Raw genomic sequence first — 23,409 nt, 5'->3', positions numbered from 1 at the left:
CTATTTTCAAAAGGCCTGGTGGCACACGTAAGGCCCCGGGACGCGCGTATGTCCCGGGGCTTTTCTGAATGGGTGGGCAGGGGGTGGGGCAGACAGTCCAGTGGCGGGGGCAGTCCAAGAGGCGTGGCCGAGGACTCCTCATAATATATGAGGTTCATATATATGCAACCTCGTTACTTTCAGAACTGGTAGTTCTTTTACTATGTTTAGGGAACATACACATTTTTTTTCAGTTATTCTTCTACTCTTTTATTATTTATCTGTATACCATCTTCTACAAAAGTTTACGATATAAGTGTGCAATACACTAAGGGGCAGATTTTAAAAGATACGCATGCGGGGTATATTTGTGCGAACTACCCGGCGTGCACAAATGTGCGCCCGATTTTATAACATGCGTGTGCAGCCGCGCGCATGTTATAAAATCAGGGGTTGGTGTGCGCGCCGAGCCCTCGGGGAGACCAGCTAGCTTTCCCCATTCCCTCCCCCCCCCCGTACCTTTGTTTTGTAAGTTACGCTTGCCAGAAGCAGGTGTAACTTGCGTGCACTGGCTGAGCGCTGTACCGGCGCGCGATCCCCCGGCCGACAACTGCTTAACTGTTGCCAAATACCTTATCTGCTTGCCAGCTCACTAAATATGAGCCTCATAAAGATATATATATATAACACATGGGCTCAACCCTCCCACTCCCCAAAACCCCCAAGGCCATCAGGCAAGTGATCGGTGTCCAGCATGGCTTTGATAGCCACCAGCATTGCTATCATACAATATTCTGACAGCCATGTTGGATGGCCTTGGGGGTTTGAGGGGGTTTCAGGTAGGGTGTTGGGAGGGTTCTGCTAGGGGATGTGTGGGTAGATGCGGCAGATGGGGTTAGGAGGGGGCCTGGAGCCCATGTGCGACTCTTTGGGTCACTATGGCCTGCAACTTATTTTAATTTGCTGGGGGGGGGGGGGGGGGGGGGTCATAAGGCGCTATGCTATGCCTGACATAATTTTTACTGATTTCCAGGGGTGAGAGGGTGGGGGATCTAACTTGCTGGCCCAGAGGAGGTTTATTTTGTACTTAACAGGCTGTGTGTTGAATATAGTCAGTTAAAGGTATCTAGGTACATGCACCTGTATACCAAAAGTCATCCAGGTAACTTTGCTGTGCCCTGGAAGAGCCCCAGACTGCCACTGACTTACCCGGCTAACTTGTTAACTGCCTCATGACTTAGCCAAATAATTTGGAAGTGGTCAAACAAGCAGGAATTTGAAAACCCCTTTGAATATGGACCATATAGATAGATTTATTTGCATTTATCTCTATCTCTATTTATCTGTACAAATGGTGAGCAGTGGAATATCCCTTTCAACCTCACTACTTGTGAGTAATTTGAGGGATGGGTTGTAGCTGATTAGAAGTGAAGCTTTAAATTAATTTTTGAGGTCCTTCTTTTCCTTCATGAATGTAAAGGAACGCTACAGATAGAGAGACGGAGTGACCCAGTGTTCTGTCTTTGGTTTATTTTGCAGAATGAAATCGAGATCCTGAAGGCTGAAAACGATCGGTTAAAGGCAGAAACTGGCAACCCTGGAAAGACGGCTCAGCCTTCGTTGGGATCTTCGAACAGCTCCTCCTCTTCCTTGTCGCGCCAGTCCCTAGGGCTTTCTTTGAACAATTTGAACATGGCGGACTCGGTAACTTCAGGTGCGGGCACAGAATGCTTACATCTTGTCAAGTTTATATTTAGAATCCAGAGGAATGAATAATGATCTTGTTAATGTGCATGATTGGATTTCTGATTCTCTAGTAGTTTTCTAATCCAGCAGCTCACTGGTCACTGTTTTTAAAATGTTAAGTGGGAGCTCTGGATTCGATTTCACCTTAGGCTTCTGTCGTCAGGCTTAACTGAACTGGCTCTCACGACCTTTCAAGGGAAGACTTATCCCAGAAAGGCTAATAGCAGCTGATGTGATTGAGCTGGTGGTGCTGCGGCTTGCTGAGCTTCCCGATGACCACGAGGGATGCTCTGATTCAGCTCCACTTAATCCCTTTTCAGGGGCTTTTACCGACTGACTAGCCACAAAACAGGACTAATCCTGCCTTAATCACTGCGGTGCCAGGAGGTCTCGGTGCCGACCATGCCAGCCCTGGAATCCATAGTGACTCCTAGTAGCAGGAAGGCAAGCGAGCCGATAATGATCGTTCAGGGTACGAGTCGTTTTTGTGTGTCTATAAATCTAGATGGAATAACCATGTATGCTAGCATAGCTGGAAATATGCCCAATGGCTATGAATAACAGTACAGCACTGGCTTTTAAATAACACAAATGGCTGTCCATTCTCCACTGTAAGTTTAGATTAACTCTGAGCATTTTGAGAGTTTTGCTTCTGATGTCTAATTGATTTTGGCTTGTCTGATGTGCCATGTGATTCAATCAAGACTTAGTTTTTTTCAGCAAAATTGTCTCTCATTTATTATTGTATTTTTTTGCTACAGAAAAACAGGTTGATTGTCCTCCGTGTCATTAGAGCAATATGAATGACATTAAAAAAAACAAACAAAAAAACCACTTAGGCTGTCCAGGCAACTTGGTGGCAGATTGTGCTTTATGGCTCTGTGGAGGGGGGAACATGTCAGCCCAGTTCACCTCTTTCCCATCCTGCCCAAAAAGCTAAAACCACTAATGGGTTGCCTGATCTGAGAAATACATCTTATATACGGGCAGCATACAAGCTGGGAGAAAGGACAGTGTCATTTATGGCCATGAATGCCCGCAGAAAACTTTTCACAGGAGGGAGCATACAAAAAAAAAAAAAAGAATAGGGATGCTGAAAAACGAAATCATAGAAATAGTTACAAAAATAGTTATTAAAATCAATACAACCTTCACCTCAAGTTTCCAATGGAAACGATAGTGCATTTGCCATCTTTCGGAGCCTCATGTAAGTTAACTCATCACACACATTAATAAATAACGCAATCCTAAATCTGAGGCACCACCACAGCAAATGCCTGCTTAGAATAGCACCTTGTTCTAAATGTATACATCTGAGCTGCATCCAGCTGCTAGCCCTGTGATGATCTGCTGTGTAGCAGCTAAGTTTGTCAGACAAATATTTTAGGGCCATTAGCTCTTATGCAATGGAAAACCATTAGCAGCAGCTTGAACTTAGTTTGCTCTGCTATTGGGAGCCAGTGTAGAGCAGCAAACAGTGGAGATTCTGTAGCATATCTGGTCTTTCTACCTATCGATCTAGCTGCACTTTTTTGGATCAGGTAAAGCCTTATAGAGGTCAATATTCAAAAGCCATTTAGTCAGGTAACTCACAAGTTATCCATATAAATGAAAAATATGTCATATTCCCTGTACGTGGCCGGATCATTCCAGACTCCTGGGTTTATGCATCTGTGCCAGCAGATGGAGACAGAGAAGGTATAACTGACACTGCTTGATAAGCACTGGTGCCACCTGCAGTTCCTCACTATTTCTCTGTCTCCAGCAGATGGTGGCTGGTGCTTTCACCTGCAGATAACTCACAAGTTATCCATATAAATGGCAAATATGTCAAATTAAGCCACTTATCTGGCTAATTTGTAGCTGGATAAAAAAAAAAAGGGGTGTTCCAGGGAGGGGTTGAGTTATCCAGCTAACCTAGCTGAATATCGGTTATATCCAGTTAGGTGTGGCTAAGTAGCGCTGTCAAAAATGAAAAACAGCAAGTAAATACATGGGCCAGAGGGCCATTCCCTCCCTTCACCCCAAAATATCTTGTAAAGGCCCTCCTCACCTCCCAAATCCTTAAAATATTACCAAGACACCCCTCCTCCCCAGTCCCAGTGTTTTGGAAATTCTAAAATCAGGCTGAGGGTACCCAACCAAAAGGGTTTACATTATCGCAGCCCTTCCCCCCTGACCCTCCCGATCCTCCACCTCCCCAATACCTTACATCTGATTGTTGGGAGCAAGGGACCCTTCGCCCCTATCCTGGCACCTCCGCCTGCTCTAAGAGAAGACCGCACTGGAAGCTTAAGCTTTCATTAACTTCAGACTTACCCAGCTGTTTTCAAATATAGCCAGTTAGGTATCCGGCTTCATGTAGCTGGATAATTTTAAGATTGTATATTCAGCGGGATACGTTATCCAGCTAACTTTAGCCGAATAACTTGTTCACTAAATGGCCGATTAAGGGTCCCTAATCCAAAGCCAGCATGACAGATTTCAAGGCTTTAGAGTCCAGAAAAAGGCACAGTTGATGAACCATTTTTAACTGAAGATACGCTCATTGACACATCTGCCCTACAATGACCTCTATGAAGCAACTAGTGTCCAGGGTCTCCCCTAGACTCTTAACTGACTGAAGTTGCTAAAACATGATCCTCTAGTAATGGCTGCACCAGCATCTGTAGTGCGGACTCAAAAATTCTTCCTACTTCCAGTATCTCTGTTTTTTGCCTTTTTTAGCACCAGTTTATTACACTGCATCCAAGCTAGAACGCCCCTAAACTGCCCCTTTTTTTGCACTGGTGAAATGTACGCATGACATCGAGCATATGTGCGTAATGTTGATGTTTTATAAAATAACATATACACAAATACATGCTCCTTACAAGCATATATGCTATTTTTATGCATGAAAACCCAAACTTTCAAACCTGTCCATGGTACAGCATTTACTTAAGACTTGCCATGATGGGTCAGAACAAAGATCCATCAAGCCCAGTATCCTGTTTCAACAGTGGCCAATCCAGGTCACAAGTACCTGGCAGGATCCCAAGGGATAGATAGATTCCAAGCTGCTGATTCCAGGGATAAGCAGTGGATTTCTGAAAATCCACCTTAATAATGGTTTATGAACTTTTCCTCCAGGAACTTTTCCAAACGTTTTTAAACGCAGCTACACTAATAGCTTTCACCACATCCTCTGGCAATGAATTCCAGAGTTTAATTATGCATTGAGTAAAAACATATTTTCTCTTATTAGTTTTAAATATATTACCCAGTAATTTCATTGTGTATCCCCTAGTTTTCGTACTTTTTGAAAGTGTAAACGTTTACTTGTTCTGTTCCATTCATTATTTTATAAACCACTATCATATCTCCCCTCAGTCATCTCTTTTCAAAGCTGAAGAGTCCTAATTTCTTTAGCCTTTCCTGTTAGGGGATACGTTCAAGCCCCCTTATCATTTTGGTTGCCCTTCTCTGTACCTTTTCTAATTTCTATATCTTTTTTGAGATGTAACCAGAACTGCACACAATACTCAAGGGGGTAGATTTTCAAACCGCGCGATTTGGCCTACTTTTGCTGGCGCATCAGGCGCAAGCAAAAGTATGCTGGATTTTAGTAGATACGCACGGAGCCGCACGTATCCGCTAAAATCCGGGATCGGCGCGCGCAAGGCTATCGATTCCGTATAGCCGGTGCGCGCCGAGCCGCGCAGCCTACCTCCGTTCCCTCCGAGGCCGCTCCGAAATCGGAGCGGCCTTGGAGGGAACTTTCCTTTGCCCTCCCCTCACCTTCCCCTCCCTTCCCCTACCTAACCCACCCGCCCGGCCCTGTCTAAACCCCTCACCTACCTTTGTCGGGGGATTTACGCCTCCCAGAGGGAGAAGTAAATCCCCGCGCGCCAGCGGGCCGCTAGCGTGCCGGGACGCGACCTGGGGGTGGGTACGGAGGGCGCGGCCACGCCCCCGGACCGCCCCGGGCCGTAACCACGCCCCCGGACCCACCCCTGACACGCCCCCGACACGCCCGCCTCGGAGAACCCCGGGACTTACGCGAGTCCCGGGTCTGCGCGCACCGGTGAGCCTATGCAAAATAGGCTCACCGGCGCGCAGGGCCCTGATCGCCTAAATCCACCCGGATTTGGGCGGATTTAGGCGAGCAGGGCTCTTAAAATCCGCCCCAAGATGAGGTCACACCATGGAGTGATACAAAAGCATTATGATAATCTCTGTTTTATTCTCCATTCCTTTCCTAATAATCCCTAGCATTCTATTTTCTTTCTTGGCTGCTGCTGCTTCACACTGAGCAGAAGATTTCAGTGTATTATCAATGACTCCTAGATCCTTTTCCTGAGTGGTGACTCCTAATGTGGAACCTTGCTTTATGTAGCTATAATTTGGGTTACTTTTCCCGAAGTGCCTCATTTTGCACTTATCCACATTAAATTTCATTTGCCATTTGCATGCCCAGTCTCCCAGTTTTTCAAGGTCCTCTTGCAATTTCTCATAATCCTCTGGTGATTTAACAACCTTGAAGAATTTTGTGACATCAGCAAATTTGATCACCTCACTCGTCCTTCTCATTTCCAGGTCATTTATAAATATATTAAAAAGCAGTGGTCTCATGACAGATCCTCGGGGCACTCTACTATTCACCTTTCTCCACTGGGAAAATTTACCATTTAGCGCTCTGTTTTCTGTTTTTTAAGCAATTTGCAATCCACAATCAGACAACTTCTCCTATCACCTGATTTTTTAATTTCCTAAGAAGTCTCTCATGAGGAACTTTATCAAATGCTTTCTGGAAATCCAAATACACTATATCAACTGGCTCACCTTTATCCATATGTTTATTTATGCCTTCAAAAAAAATGTAGCAGGTTGGTGAGGCAAGACTTCCCTTGGCTAAGTCCATGTTGACCATGTCCCATTAAACTATGCCTATCTATATGTTCAGCAATTTTGTTCTTTATGGTAGTTTTTACCATTTTGCCTGTAGTTTCCTGGATCACCACTTGATCCCTTTTTAAAAATTGGCATTACATTGGCAACCCTCCAATCTTAAGGTATCATAGCTGATTTTAATGATAGTTTACAAATTTCCAATAGCAGGTCCACAATTTCAGTTTTCAGTTCTTTCAGCGCTTTGGGATGTATGCCATCTGGTCCAGGTGATTTACTACTCTTTAGTTTGTCAGTTTGCCCTTCCAGGTTCTTTGAAATTTATTTCAGTTCCCCTGAATCCTCACCTTTGAATATCATTTCTGGCATGGGTATCTGTCTCAGTAGTGCATAAAAAATACTTTCACAATTCTTTTGATTATTTCATTTGCCTCAAATGCATCCGTGCACATGTTATAAAATCCGGGGTCGGTGTGCGCAAGGGGGTGCACACTTGTGCATCTTGGGGTAGATTTTCAAACCGCGCGAATTGGCGTACTTTTGCTGGCGCATCAGGCGCAAGCAAAAGTACGCTGGATTTTAGTAGATACGCGCGTAGCCGCTAAAATCCGGGATCAGCGCGCGCAAGGCTATCGATTCCGTATAGCCGGCGCGTGCCGAGCCGCACAGCCTACCTCCGTTCCCTCCGAGGCCGCTCCGAAATCGGAGCGGCCTCAGAGGGAACTTTCTTTTGCCCTCCCCTCACCTTCCCCTCCCTTCCCCTACCTAACCAACCCGCCCGGCCCTGTCTAAACCCCCCCCTTACCTTTGTCGGGAGATTTACGCCTCCCAGAGGGAGGCGTAAATCCCCGCGCGCCAGTGGGCCGCTAGCGCGCCGGGACGCGACCTGGGGGCGGGTCCGGAGGGCGTGGCCATGCCCCCGGGCCGTAACCACACCCCCGGGCCCGCCCCCGAAACGCTCCCGACACGCCCCGAAAACGCCGCGCGGATCGGGCCCGCCCCCGACACGCCCCCCTCTGAAAACCCCGGGACTTACGCGAGTCCCGGGGTCTGTGCGCGCCGGTAGGCCTATTGAACATTTAGGCGAGCAGGGCTCTGAAAATCCGCCCCCTTGTGCGCGCCGAGCCCTAGGGGAGCCCTGATGGATTTCCCCGTTCCCTCCAAGGCCGCTTCGAAATCGGAGTGGCCTCGGAGGGAACTTTCCTTCCGCCCCCCCGCCCCCACCTTCCCCTCCCTTTCCATATCTAACCCGTCCCCCAGCCCTTCCTAAATCCCCCCTACCTTTATTTTTTTTATTTACGCCTGCCATTGGGCAGGCGTAGGTTGCGCGCACCGGCCCCAGCAGCAGTGGAGAGGCCTCTGGCCACGCCCACGCCCCATCCTGTACTGCTCCCACCCAGCCCATTTTTTCAAGCCCCGGGACTTACACTCGTCCTGGAGCTTGCACACATCTCCGGGCCTATGCAAAATAGGCTCGGCGCATGCAGGAGCAGGTTTTCGGGGTTACGCACGTAACCCTTTAAAAATCCGCCCCAAAATGTATTTTGCTTAATTTATAGGTTTAATGACTACGATGTATACACATTTTATTTTTTTTGTAGATATTTTGCTAGATGATGCCAGCGATGGAACACTCCAGAAAGAAAGACGCAGTGTTAAAATCGTAGTCTCTATCAAGAAGGGCTTTTGTCGAACAAAGGTAGTTTAAATATTAGGCTACTAATAAATGCTCATGAATATCACAATAGCATATTTGTTATTTTTCGCTCAATGTATTCGGTAGATAATAGCCTTGCTACATGGTGGGAAATGGAATCATTTATGAATTGTCTTTTTCCTCTTCAAAGGGCGAGAAGATTCAGGCATATTTGATAGGATCTATCGGGGTCAGCGGGAAAACGAAATGGGACGTGCTAGATGGAGTGATCCGACGACTTTTTAAGGTACAGTTTAAACAAAATAAATGCTTTAGGTGTATTCTTTCTGGTAATCCCATATCTTCTGTAATTGTCTTCTGGCAGTTGTGATATAGAAATCAAATGACAGCACATTGCTAGGTGGTGTTTGTACTGATAGTAACTTTGCATACTTTAAGAAAAATGAACGCAAAATGTAAAAGATATTTATCCTAATGTATTTGAAATTTGCAACTTTAAAAAAAAAGTGGCTCCCTGTACATACCCAGATCAGTCTAGATTCCCTGGTTTTGCCTCCCTTCCAGCAGATGGAGACAGAGAACGTCTCGCAGGCTCAGTGTGCTACTTGCAGCTCCTCAGTATTTCTCTGTCTCCCTCCAGCAGTTGGAGGTAGTACAAAACCTGCAGTTCTGACCAAAAAAAAACAAAACAGATAGGATTTTTTTCTTGGAAGCTCTAATTTTTTCCAGAGCACTGTGCCTCCCAGGAGGTTGATAGGTCCTGGTGGGACCATCCTTCCTGGTCGCAGGCAGGAGTGAGAAGGGGTTGAGGACCCCAAAATAGCTCGGGCTGGTGCACCGGGGGTGATAGCCAGTGGTCTGGCTCCCTCCCCTCCCAGCACAAGTTCTTCCAATCCTCTACCATTCAGGGAAGTATAGGTTGTCTGTTTTGTTAGGGAACCCTTTCTTTGGATTTCGGACTTTGGAGTATCTTTGCGGACGGTTCCCTCCTTTTTGCCTAAGGTCGTTTAGGCGTTTCATTTGAGTCAGTCAATGGAACTTCCGGCCTTTTCGATGGAGGCTGATACGCCTCAGGCTAAGGAGTTGCAATGACTAGATGTCAGGAGAGCCTTGTTGCGATATCTGGAAGTCACTAACAGCTTCAGACTGTCGGATCACCTTTTTGTCCTATGGAGTGGGGCCAAAAAGGGTCAGAAAGCCTCAAAGGCCACAATTGCGCATTGGTCAAAGGAAGTGTTCTGTTCCGCTTACATGTTGTGCGGTCATCCTATCCCGGAAGGGTTAAGGGCTCATTGTGTCAGTTCCCAGGTGACTTCCTGGGTAGAATGTCAATTGGTGTCACCTCAGGAGATTTACAGGACAGCTACTTGGAAATCATTGCACACTTTTACCAGACATTACCAGTTGGTTGTCCAAACCTCCGACGATGGTAGCTTCAGTGATCATGTTCTTTGAGCGGGACTCTCGCAGTCCCACCCCAGTTAGGGAAGCTTGGTTACATGCCAGGAGTCTGGACTGATCTGGGTATGTACAGGGAAAGGAAAATTTTCATTCCTGTAGTACCACAGATCAATCCAAAGTACCGCCCGGGAAAGGAGAGAACATTGTCTAGAGTCCGCTGGATCTGTGTTTTTTCCTTAATATTTGGAATCTTCTGAAGAACGGCATAGGTTTCTCTTTGAATCTGTTCTGAAAGTGTTTCTTTTTTCCTCTGTCCTCTGCTTGTTCTGGGTGTTTTATTGAGGTAGTTTTGTTAGAAGTTTTGGAATTTCAAATTCTGCTTGGGTATCGATTAATACTGAAGTGATGCAGATGGCACACTGAGTTAAGAGAGGCGGTACCTGTGAAACTTTCTCTGTCTCCATCTGCTGGAAGGGAGGCAAAACCCAGGAGTCTGGACTGATCTGTGGTTCTACAGGAACGAAAATTAGCAAGTAAAAACCAGTTTTCCTTTTTCCACTTTATATGTGGTTTGTTTTTAAGTAGTTTTGAAATTTGGAAGTCATTTCTAAATTGGGGGAAATCAAGCATGGATAGACAAGCGTTACTCCTTCAGACAATAAGGCTTCATGCTGCATCAGTACCCTATGGCGTGTTTTGTGTTTTTAATTGTTTTTTTCCTATTTGGACAGACTTTCTTCCTGTTGTTTGGGTGTGTCAGGGAACAGAACAGGGATTTGATATTAGGTAAAACCTGTATTAAGCTAAGTTGTGGTTTAAGACTCAATTCATTTTATGTTATGATATCTGAGATTCAATAAAGAGTTTCATTACTTAAAAAGACAAAAAAGAAACAGCACAGTCTTTGCCATTTTCTTTTGCCAGCTCAGATTGCACAGGTCTTCTAGAGGGGTTGAATCCTTTTTCTCTACAATACTTTGTATTTGTTGTATAGTTGAATACATAGAAAGTTTAAAAAAACATTTGAGTAGAAAAGAAAATGTAAAAGTGGTATGAATATAATGATCAATATTTTCCTTGATGATCAGAAATTCCTATATAATGGCCTGCGTGTTGTGTCTATGTTGTATTTTATTGAATGTTATCGAGTATGTGTTATGTGAACGGGTATGGCACCTGATGTGGTGGATGAACTGAAGACATCTTTGAATTAGTGGATAAGAGCAGCCACTTCCCTCCATGCTTTGAACAATAGGGATGGTCTTTTGAATTTTATGACAGTCCATATTTGGGCGGAATAGAAACTGGCCACCTTGGAAGGCTGTCAAGAGACAGTGCAGACATCCTGGCAAGCTTAGAACTACTATACAAGTAGAGAAAGACAAGTCAATAAAAAAAAAATCACCCTTTAGTCCAGAATTTTCTGGAAATCCACAATGAATATGTATAAGATATATTTGCTAGGGATGTGTAGGCCCAACATTTTTGTTTACGATCATTTTTTCATTGCAAAAATGTTTTGTTTTGTTTTTTTCATTTTATTAATGTTTGGGTTATTTTGGGCTTACTTTCTGAATTGAAAACCCCCCCCATTAAATTCCACCCCCATAAAAATTTTTTAAAACACAAAAAAGAATTGATACAACCCACCTTGAGGCCTTCTGGCATCTTTCTGCCCCCTCCCCAAAAAAAAACCAAAAAAAAACCAAATGGGGCCACCATGGCTCTCTCCAACTTCCCTCCTGCTCTCCCTCTCACTTTGTAAAAGAAGCCACAGGACCCAGGCCTTCTTAGCTGGGCTTAGCGGAGCCTGGCCAGGGATGTGGGACCCTCTGACTCCATGCCCACCCTCTGGAAAAACAGGCAAGGCTTTGGAGGGTCCCCAGCTTCCACTTATCCCTTCATTGGGGCTTTTGCACTGCAAAGGGCAGAAGTGAGATCCCCACTCGATCCTGCCTGGGTAGTGGTAGATTGAAAAAATTGTGCAAGCCCTGTTGAGGTAGACACCAAAATGATGTCACTTCAGTGCCTGCCTGAGGTGTGGCTGGTGCTATTGTGTAGTACAGCGGACAGCAGTTCTCCTTGCAGACAATCCAGGATCTCCTCCTAGAAGACACTGCAGCAGGATGTCGCAGTCAACATCCAGCAGATTGAAATCTCTTAGCAAAAGCAGCTCCCCGTTCATAACAGCTTGCTTGAAAACATCCTTCTAGTTAGCACAGCTGCAAATAGCCACACGCATGAAATAAGACCTGCAGGCTAATTATTTAAAAAAAAAAAAAAGTCCCTGCGGAATTTCCCTTCAAAAATTCAGAACAGCAGGGACCATAGGTAGCTTTTTTTTTTTTTTTAAATCTCTGGACTTTGCACTTTCCTTCTAACAAGTGCAAAGGACATATGGGGATTTCCAAATGAAACCCGCATTCATGATTTCCTGTTGCATCTATAACCCTATCCCCAGATCCACCTCTTTTGGATGTGGACAAAAGCATAATCTCTGTTTCACAGCAGGTGCATTTGGGGAGGGGAGGAGGTGGAATTTAGCCAGGTTAATCCTCTTTAACTGGGCTAAGTACATTTTAAAGTGTCTTCTCCATCAACAACTGCTTTTTCCTGTGTTGTAGGAGTACGTTTTTCGTGTGGATCCAGCTGGTAACTTGGGCTTAAACTCTGACTCTATCATAAGCTACCGCACGGGGGATTTGGTCAGAGCCCACAGTACGGAAGTGCCTGAATTGCTGCCTTGCGGCTATTTGGTTGGAGATAATAACATCATCACTGTGAACCTTAAAGGTACATTTGGAAACCATCTCCTCTTTGCTTTCAAGTCTGAGCAAGCTGTGGTGGACCTGACAAAGGGCATGCCCCCTCCGGCTCTGCTCTGCCTGTCTCTCCGTGAACTTCAGCGCAGTTTGGGGTTTGCAGACCATGTTTGCTGCTGCATAGTTATGGTGCTAGAGCTAAAAGGGTGCCTGGGATTCTGATACTGCAAACACCAACTCCCAGGGGCTTTGGGCTTACCTAATGCCGTATCCCCATGGGAAATCTCGGAGCACTGAGGTAAATAGCAGCACAAATTTAGGGAGAAGGGCCATTGACAGGAAATAGCAGAGAAGACGATTGATAACACAAGGTAAATAAGGGGAAACCAATGCAAATTTCACTGGTGGCCACTTAATTCATTTAGCTTTTCATGTGCTATAGACATCCAAAAATGTTTCAAAAATAATTTGTCTATGTGGATAGAGTTCCATTATTTTCAAAAGCTGTTTTTGCTTTGGGGTTTTTTTTCCCCCTTTTCCTTATTCTTTAGCTTCTAGAGTATTTTTTTATTATGTATAATTTGATTTGACATCTCTGTCTCAGAAGAACCGCCTGCAATGCTTTGAAAGGGCACAATTTGGCCTCACGAAGGCTGTGCTATATATTTCGTATACCTTGTCCTGCACTGGTTGTTGCCTGGATTGCTTTGAACTTCAAAAAGACCCTGTGGGTTTATATGAGGGCCCGAGCCCTTGCATAACATGGCGATGGGTGCCCCGACCTACCTGGCCCAGCAAGAGATGGCTATGGGCCTCAGGACCTCTGCCTGCCCTCTATGTCAATTCAGCATCCTCTGACATCAGCGGGTTGGGAGGCGGGGCTGACCGGTTACAATGCAGGAATCTTGCAAGTCTCAGGGTTAGGGCATTTAAACTGAAGGTACATACAGTGCCAACCATATTTTCAGATTCAAGGCTCTCCCACCCTAATATTGCCAGATAAAACCAAGGACTGTGTTTGCTTAATTGCTCATGACCTTGTTCTATTTCCCTGACTTTGTTCTGCTTGGTCAGTCAGTGAAGCATGTTAGTTAGTCCTAAATCATAGTTGTGCATCCTATTTGTTCAGTGTCGCAGCTGGGGAATGGCATGGGGGGGGGGGGGGGGACGACACCTGATCCAGGCGGGCACCATGGGAACGGGTACTTCAGGGCTGTGGTAAAGTTGAGGTGGGTTTAGGAAAACCCGGTTAACGATACCCCCTTGCTTAGAAACACGACGGGAGATTGGCTGCTTTGCTAGGCTAAGGCGGACAGTGGTAAGAGGAATCTGTTTCATTACGGTGATGGAGTGGCTTGGGCACATGGGGTTAGATACTAAGGTTAGTACTAATAAACCTGCGGCCTGTTATTTCCACATCCTTGTCTCTTGGTATTCGTTGACTGTGTGTCTGGGTTTGGGGTGGATGAGGTCACCGAGGCTGCCAATGTTATAAAAGTGACCGAGCCACTTTGGCTCGTCCTTGGGCACAAATGAGATATTTTTAGCAGATGCTGGGCCCAGTGTCTTGTCATGAACTTGATGCTGATCTAAAGGTTTGGGATCAATTTTCAAAGCCACACTGAGTGGGTAAGATAATAAGTTAACTTTCCCTGTCTGTAGGAAATTTTCATCCTAAATCTAAATTCGCCAAAATTTGCCTGGGTAGATTTAGGCTAGCGATTTTGGTGTCTGAGGTTGCCAATGGGCTAAGTCTTAAGCCTGACCCAGGACCTGCCCTTTTTTGGGCAGCTAAATTTGCCCGCCTTGTGCATTTAAGGGCGGCAAATGTAGTCAGCAGGGGAAAATGGAAAAAAAATAGATGTTTAACCAGCTATGTCATCTTTTTTTTATTTTTTTTTACAGGAGTAGAAGAAAACAGTTTGGACAGCTTTGTGTTTGATACTCTGATCCCTAAACCAATCACCCAGCGATACTTTAATCTGCTGATGGAGCATCGCAGAATCATCCTCTCTGGACCTAGTGGCACCGGAAAGACATTTTTGGCCCACAAGCTTGCAGAATACGTCATATCTAAATCGGACAGGGAGAAAGCCGAGGATGCAATCGCTACTTTTAACGTAGACCAAAAATCGAGCAAGGTAGGCACCGGGGAAACATGACTCTTACAGTCTGTGTGCCAGTGTGTGGCTGGCATGCGTCGTGGGGCAAATGTGACAGCATTAGCACATTTCCCAGTTTGGAGATCTCCACCTGCTAAGCTGTTCACTTACTCCCTCTTTCCAGTAATGTTAATTTCTGCTTTATAGCAGATTCCTTCCTGAAGCTAATCCACTTGCTCCATCTCATTTCACTTCCCTCCCATCCCTTCTGCCATTTTTTTTTTAATTTCTTTCACCTGCCAGTTTTCTCCTGCTTCCTTGGGCCTTCAGCTCGCTGGAAGTCAGGCTTTTGGGATCTGGCAGCAGGAATCCTTCATTTGAAACTGTTTGGAAAATCTTTCCCCTACTTTATCCCCCCCACCACCACCCTCGCAACGTGACTTGTCTGCCCGTTGCGGTGACAGTCCTGGACCTCCTGGAACCCTGCAATCATGGGTCACCCTTTAGCAATGACCATGACTTCCTCCAGGAGAATGATCCGGCTATCTTATTTAACTGGATAAGTAACATTTTTATCACTTATCCGACTAAGTGGTGCTGAACTGCTGTACGCACTTTTTTTTACTTTTTATTTTAAAAATATATATACGTAGAGATTTTACGTGCAAAACCTAAGATGCACTTACCCCCGGGTAAGTTGCTTTTTACACATGTCAGTTTCATGTGAGTGAAATTAGCAGTTTTAACAATTCGGCCACCGGATTTCCCAGTCCTCCTTCAGGTCATAGAGACTGTCCTGGTTTTTCAGCCTGAATACCACCCAGGTCATCCAGACACCCCACCCAGTCAGTACTTCACAATAAAGATGTTTAATGTCACGCCAGATAATGAGCAGGTATACATATGTGCAAATAAGTTGCCAATTCTGCACTCTTAAATCTCTTATAAAATAGCAACTTAAATATTGGCTCCACCCTGGATTGCCCCTAGACTGCTCCTATTTTTATGCGCAAACCTTATTTACACATGTACAGTATATTTGAAGTTTAGATGTGAGTACATGCTATTTACATGCGTATTTGCTCATTTTTACATGCATAAGATTTTGAAATACCCCTTTTAATTTGTAAATAATGAATAATAGGAATACAGAGGTCTATATTCAAAAGCATTTAGTCGCTAACTCAGAAATTAGCTGGCTAAATGAATATTTGGGAATGTATCTGGCTAAATTCTAGCTGGCTATTAAGTTAGGGGGCTAGAATTTAGCTGGTTAAGTTAGGGGTGTTCCAGGGGCATAACTGGAAGCAGTTGAGTTAGCAGGCTAAGTTAACTGGCTAACTCCAGTATCCATAGTTAGCCAGATGACTTAGCCGGCTAAGTCTAGTTGGGCCAAAGAGCTGTCCTAAAGTTAGCTGGCTAATTTTAAGATAGCTGCTTATAATAGTGCAGTGTCACTATTGAATATACCTCCAAAGTTAGCCGGATAAGTTTATCCGGCTAACTTTGCTAGCTGGACTGTTTGAATATGGACCTCACAATGAATACGGAACTTCTCCTGCAGATTTTGCAAGGTAAGGAAAGAAGAGTCCTCAAAGAGTTGCCTGGCTCTACCCAAACCTCCAGCAACCGACATCGGAAAGTTTGCCTTTAAAGAATGCCTGGGAAAATCAGGATTATTTCATAAATTAGAGAGAGGAGCTGGAAAAGATGATAACTTCCTCCTAACAGATACACTGTTCTATACCATAAATCCAAAACTGATAGATGATGGGGTGAGACAGTTTAAATAATTGTCTCATTGTATAAGAGGCCCAAAGAGAGAGAACAAAATTTGTACCCCCAGCAAGTTCTCTTTCCATTGGAACCCAATGCGTACTCAGGAACTTTTTCAACCAAAACACTAATCTTTAACAATGTAGTATACCCTGGAAATGCAAGCTCACCTCTATCCCTCTGTCAAAAGTCCAGAAACTAACTCTAGATTTTTTTGCCTTGTCAGATAAAACCAGAAATCAATGTTCTGAGCTTCTGAAAAAAGGAAGCTGGGACAAAAATAAGTAACATGTAAAAAAAAAATGTAAGCAATCCTACCAAACCAAGAAATATGAAAGGAAGACCAGAGTTATAAATCATTCCTAACTTTACCCTGCAAAGCAAGGAAATTCAGTTCAAAAATCCTCTCCGCCTATTTATAATAACTAAATATTTCAGGAAATCATTACGCCACTTAAAGAGAAGCACAGCTTGAATACTCTTTCGCAAATCCGAACCTACTGTAATTCCAAAAATCTCAGTTTTGCCCTCATTAACCTTGTAGCCTGAAACGTTACAAAAAACCTTTAGCCTCCAAGATATCAGAAAAGGTTTGAAGAGGATTAGTAATAGAGAACATAATCTGCAAATAAAGCTATCCAATTATCACTACCATCAGCTTCCCCTGATACCTGCATAAGTGGGTGGTTACCTAATCCAAGCAACTAAAGGTACCACTGCAAGAGCAAACAAGAGAGTCATTTCTCTAAATAAAGGAAACCTCTGGTACATCATGCCATTCGCTTTAATCTGAGCCTCAGGGTGCAAATAGAGACTATGGACCTACTTTTACAAATCAATATGTCAAATGCCTTCTCAGCATCCAAAGAATCTTCCCTCTATTTGGCATGCTGAATCAAGTATATACGACTGAATTTTAAATTGGCCACGCGCATAAAAATTGGCACTTACACGCATGGCTGGGCCCTGTTTGCACCGTGCGAATTTTCAAAAGGGCCCGGCCATGCGCGTTAAGTGCCAGTACACGCACAAGTGCCAGCCCTGAGAAAGGGGCAGGTCGGAGGGCGAGGTCTGGGCGGTGAGGGGCATTAGCCGCTGTCCTGGGGAAGCGCGTGCCGGTAGTTGGCCGGAGCGCAAGTTGCTTCTGCTACAATAAAGCTGTAAGGTAAAAAAAAAATATATATATGTCTTTTACTTAGGTAGGAGGTAGGGGTCGGAGTGGAGAAGGGAAAGGGTAGGAAGGTTAGGCAAGGGGGAAGGGAAGTTCCCTCCCAGTCCACTCCTTAATTGAAGCGGATTGGGAGGGAACTGGGGGAGGCCCGTTTGCGTCACTGCACGTAATTAGATAAAATTCCCCCCTCGCGCGCCACCCGCACATGCACACGCAGCCCACGGATTTTATAACATGGGCGCCAGTGCACGCATGTTATAAAATCCACGCATCTGTATGCGCACCCGGGAACCGCGCATACATAGACGCGTGCGTGCACCTTTTAAAATCTATCTATTTATTTATTTGTTTATTTTAATTTTTAGTGTTCCTAACATTATCCTCCCTTTAATAAAGTCTTTCTGATCTCTGTGAACAAAGAAGGGTCAAATCTGCTCCATCCTACATGTCAATATTTTGGCCAAATCTTATTGTCCTAATTCAGTGTGGAATTTGGTCTATAGAAACTGCGTTCAACCAGATCTTTACCGTTCTTGTAAATAACAGAAACCAAGGCCAGCTGAGAGGAACGTGCTAGGGATCCCCCATTTAAGATATTATACAGTGCTACTAATCTGGGAGCAAGGGAATTGGAGAAAGCCCGATAAAACATAAGAATAAAATCATCTTCATCCTGGGCATTTACTAGCATGTACATCCTGGATTGCCTTCTGAACTTCCATAACTGAGATTTGTGCCTCCAATCTTTCAAGGGTAACCTCAGGTATCTCAGGCAAAGGGAGAGCATCCAAAAAAGCAGAAATCTCACCATAATTGACTGCAAGTTCCAAAGCAGGGAAGGCTATATAACATTCTCTAAAATCCCCACAAATTTTTTAGGATCACAAGAAATCTCATCAGATGGAGTTACGATATCCTTCATCAAGTTTTGAGTCAGAAAAGCCTTCATCAAGTTTTGAGTCAGAAAAGCCTTTAATTTTCAGTTTATAAACAAATTATTTATCTACCTTGTTCCCTTTATCATAAAAGACCAGTTAACCCGCCTAAGAGTCTTACCCGCTTTTTGAGTAATGATAGAATTTATATAGACCTCAAATGTTGTGCCACCTCCCACAAATGCCTGGACTGATATCTCTTATTTAACCATTCAACTTTGTATAGTTCATCTTTCTTCCCCCCGCCCCCCCCTTTTTCCAAGTCCTTAAAGGTCCGATTTCTAGCAACACTTAAAGCTAGCAAGTTACCTCGCCAGAGTAGCCTTAGTTGCATCCTACAAAACATCCCTCAAAATATCACCATTATCATTAATCTCAAAAAACTCCTCAATGGCCTTTGCCACTTCTGAGCATATTTTATCATCCTTCATCAAACCTCCATCTTCTCACACTAAAATCCCAAATATTTAAAAACCTTTTATTACAATAGGTGCATGGTCAGACCATTCAAGAAGGGCCCCTTCAGTAGAACACACCTTCCCTTACTCTCTGCCTTATCATTAAAAATGAAATATATTCTTGGGGACAAATAAAAAGTGAAATCTTTTCTATTTGGGTAAAGATATCTCCAGGGTTCCACTAGTCCAGTATCCTGCAACATCTGCTCAAACAAGAGGACATTACACCTCACATCCTTAAAAACTGGACCAGTTTCATCCAGCACGAGGGAAAGAACCATATTAAAGTCCCCTCCAACAAAAACTCTACCTTCAGAAAAAGACGTAAGATCAGAGAAACACTTAGAAATAAACTAAATTTGATTAACATTCGGGAATTAAACAGAGGTCACAGTAAAAAATACAGCCAGCCACCTTGTCCTTATCAAAGATATACCATGTGTCTGGATCTTTTTGGACTTTAATTACTATAAAAGAAAAAATCCTGGCAAATAAAATTCCTACTCCCCCTTAACTTAGTGGAAGCAAAATAAGAAGCAATATATTTGCTTTTATGGGGAAACTTTTTATCCCTTCCATAATGAGTCTCTTATATAAAATATACTAAAACTCTTATACAGTAAACTTCCTGAAGGAGCATGCTTCATTTAGCTGGGAAGTTCACTCCCTTCACATTCAAGGAACAACATGAAAATTCAAACAATGAAGACTTAATTTTAGTATAACAGCAATAACAATATCCAATACGAACTTAGTGGCAATCCTAATGTAGAAAAAAAAACCCCATGAAACAGGAAGAGTATAACAAGAATAGAAAAACAAATATCCCCAGCTCATACCCCCAGACTGCCTGCATCCTAAAGGGCACAGGTTTGGGGTTGCTATCAACCAAAACAGCATTAAACCAGTACCCAAAGTCAGGAAAAAGGAAAACCCCTTTCCCAACCCCCACAAACCCCACCCAAATAAAAGGAACCAAACTTTACCTATCCCCACTAAGGTGAGAGGATGCAGCAATAACCCTTAATAAAAAGGGACAAAAAAGGAAAATTACCAAGTGAGTTCCTTAGCCAACCATGTGAATCCCCATATAGCCATCGCAAAAAAACAACTCAAGAAGGAAACACTAGAAAAAAGTATAGTTTCAGCCCCCTCCCCATTCCTTTAGGAACTATGAAAATAGAGAAATAAATAGGAACAGTCAAACAGTGCACATAACACTACAAACTCACCTTTATATCTGTCGAAATCCACCCACACTGAAACATAAGTAAATAAGCCCAACCCATCAATCCTTTAGGTGACCCAGACAGAATACAGTAATGGCCCATCAACTGCAAATAAACTGACACATACATGTACATGTAAAATGAGACCATACACTGTAAAGTAAGATCCCTTGTAAGTACCCACAGTATCAAAATAGTCATCCTAGTTAGACAGAAGAAGCATAAGCAAATCTACATCAAAACAAGTCAACTAAGAGCAGAATATTCCATTTCTCTTTTTCTTCTCTTTATCTTTATTTAAAATTTATAATCACTTATGCATAAGCACTAAGCAATGTACAGGTAAAACAATCGTAAAAACATGGATATCACAACAAAATTTGAAAACATAAAACTTAATATCTTGTATGCTCTACTAATCTTGCTTCATCGAACACTAGAAACTTTCAGAAGTTATTCATAATAAGCCTGTCTAAACAAAAAGGTTTTAAGCTAGGTCTTAAATGTCTTTATGTTAGACACAGGAAGACAGTTCCAGAAAATAGGGGCCGCAATTGCAAAAGCACAATCTCTTATGGTAACAAGTCGAACATGCTGCATAGATGGTACAGAAGGTCCTATCTGTGATGACCTTAGTTGGTGTGAGGGACAGTAGACATGTAGTAGCGCATTGTACCATGGAGAGTCTGATGAAGAAATTAACCTAAAAACTGTTTAACCAACCTTATACAGAATACGTTTAGTAATAGGTAACCAATGGAGAGCAATCAGGACTGGTGAAATATGATCTGTACGATTAATTTCATGAAATAAACGAGCAGCTGAGCTAAGCAATAATTGCAATGGTTTTAATGTCACTGCCGGAAGGCCAATATATATGGAGTTACAGTAGTCAACCAAAGGCAGCAAAGAAGCCTGTACAACAGTCCAAAAGTCAGTTTTATCAAGGAGGTTTTTCAGACCGCACTTCTTCATCTAAGTGCTATTTTTATAATTCTTCTAGGTGACACTGCAGTCCATTCCAGTGACAGAGGCAAAGATGCCCCTCTGCTGTTTTTAAGCCTGCTAGCAATATGATCTGCTAGTTCTCTACATTCTCCCAAGTCTGAGATATAGTAATCCCTTCCATCATGAGAAAATTGTAGTTCAAAAGAGAAGCCTCAATGATACCTTATTCCTTTCTCTCACAGGAGAATGGTCAAGGGGCTAAAACTCTTCAGCTTCTCCAAAGTGTATTGAGATAAATCTCAAAAAATCCATATTTTTCCTCCTTTCAATTCCAAACCATTTTCTCCATGCATGTTTCTGAGAATTGCTTGCTTAGCCTCAAAATAATGCAAGCAAGCAACAATAATTCTCAGATATCTTCGGCTTTCCACCTGAGGTCTTCCAATTATATGCACTCTATCAAATGTTACAGTCCTGTTAGAAAAACCAGGCACATGGGTCTATGATATCATTAAGCAATTTAGCAGTATCTTCAGCCCTATCTCCACCTGAGACCACTAGGGGCCCTGTTGATGTTCCTCCACTGAGTGTTCTCAAGATCATCCTGAGAATCTTTGAGTTTCTGGTAGTTTTCTCAACACTCTTCAGTCTTTTTTAGAAATCAGTAGTCGAATCAATCTGCTGTCATAGAAACATAGAAATGACAGCAGAAAAGGACCAATCAGTCCATCCAGTCTGCCCAGCAAGTTTATGGCAGTATCTGCTGCACCATACAATTCACCCTCATACTTATCAGTTTCCCAGACCATCAAGCCAGGGGCCTTGTTGATTGCTGTTTAAGTCCAATTCCCTGTCACCTGTTGCCATTGAAGCAGAGAGCAATGTTGGAGTTGCATCAAACGTTTCAGGATAGTAACAGCCACATCAGCAAGTAAATGTCCTTGTTGGTTGCTGTCTGAATCTAATTCCATTTTTCCTCTTTTTTCCCTGCTGTTGAAGCAGAGAGCAATGATGGAGTTGCATCAACATATGAAGATTTATTGGTTAAGTGTAGTAACCATCATAACAGCAAGTTTCCCCCTTGCACTCTTTTTTCATTTCCATCTTCTAACCTTTAAAGATCCATAGTGTTTATCCAATGCCCCTTTGAATTCTTTTACTGTTATTGTCTTCACCACTTTTTCTGGAAGGGCATTCCAGGCATTTACCACCTTCTCTATGAAGAAATATTTCCTGATGTTGGTTCTGAGTTGTCCTCCCTGGAGTTTCATTTCATGACTCCTAGTTCTACTGATTCCTTTCCAACGGAAAAGGTTTGTTGTTGATTGTGCATCATTAAAACCTTTCATGTATCTGAAGGTCTGTATCATATCTCACCTGTACCTCTTCTCCTCCAGGGTATACATATTTAGCTCCTTCAACCTCTCCTAAGTCATTTGTTGGAGACCCTCATGATTTTGGTTGCTCTTTGGATTGCCTCCATCCTGTCTCTGTCCCTGTTGAGATACGGTCTCCAGAACTGAACACAGTACTCCAAGTGAGGCCTCACCAAGGACCAGTACAAGGGGGTTATCACCTCCTTTTGCTTACTGGTTATTCCTCTCTAAGCAGCCCAGCAATCTTCTGGCTTTAGTTATCGCCTTGTCGCATTGTTTAGCCATCTTCAGATCGCTGGACACTATCACCCCAAGGTCCCTCTCTTGCTCCCTGCACAACAGCCCTTTACCCTGCATCACAAACAGTTCTTTTGGATTACTGCACCCCAAATGCAAGATTCTGCACTTCTTGGTGTTGATTCCTAGCTGCTATATCTTCGACCATTGTTCAAGCTTCCTTATATCACATTTCATTCTCTCTACTCCTTCTGGCTTGTCCACTCTGATGCAGATCTTAGTATCATCTGCAAATAGACAAACTTTACCTTCTATCCCTTATGCACTGTCGCTCACAAAGATATTGAACAGAGCCGGTCTCAACACTGATCCTTGTGGCACTCCGCTTAACACTGTTCTCTCTTCAGAGTAGGTTCCATTTACCATCACATGCTGTCTTCTGTCAGTCAACCAGTTTGTAATCCACGCCACCACCTTGGCGCTCACTCCCAGCTTCTCATTTTATTCACAGGCCTCCTATGTGGGACCATATCAAAAGCTTTGCTGAAATCCAAGTAGATGACATCGAGCGCTCCTCCTCAATCCAATTCTTTAGTCACCCAATCAAAAAAATCAGATTTGTTTGATAAGATATTTCCCTAGTGAATCCATGTTGCCTCGGGTCCAGCAATCCTCCTGACTGTAGATAGTTCACTATCCTTTCCTTCAGCAGGGTCCCCATTAATTTTCCCACCACCAAGGT

The 23,409-nt window shown here is 43.5% G+C and overlaps 1 protein-coding gene across 7 annotated transcripts in view; it reads left to right on the top strand.

Moving 5' to 3' along the window:
* Nucleotides 1-23,409, top strand: part of NAV3 (neuron navigator 3) — a 971,329-nt gene that overhangs the window by 917,920 nt on the left and 30,000 nt on the right. For all 7 annotated transcript variants that reach the window (XM_029597136.1, XM_029597134.1, XM_029597135.1 and 4 more), the window contains 5 exons: nt 1,519-1,693; nt 8,217-8,314; nt 8,463-8,558; nt 12,298-12,466; nt 14,341-14,576. In XM_029597136.1, coding sequence (XP_029452996.1) covers nt 1,519-1,693; nt 8,217-8,314; nt 8,463-8,558; nt 12,298-12,466; nt 14,341-14,576 — 774 coding nt within the window. The remainder of the gene's footprint in view (nt 1-1,518; nt 1,694-8,216; nt 8,315-8,462; nt 8,559-12,297; nt 12,467-14,340; nt 14,577-23,409) is intronic.

This window comes from Rhinatrema bivittatum, chromosome 4, assembly GCF_901001135.1.
Source record: "Rhinatrema bivittatum chromosome 4, aRhiBiv1.1, whole genome shotgun sequence".
Taxonomy (NCBI): Eukaryota; Metazoa; Chordata; class Amphibia; order Gymnophiona; family Rhinatrematidae; genus Rhinatrema; species Rhinatrema bivittatum.
This window is presented reverse-complemented; position numbering and strand designations above follow the sequence as displayed.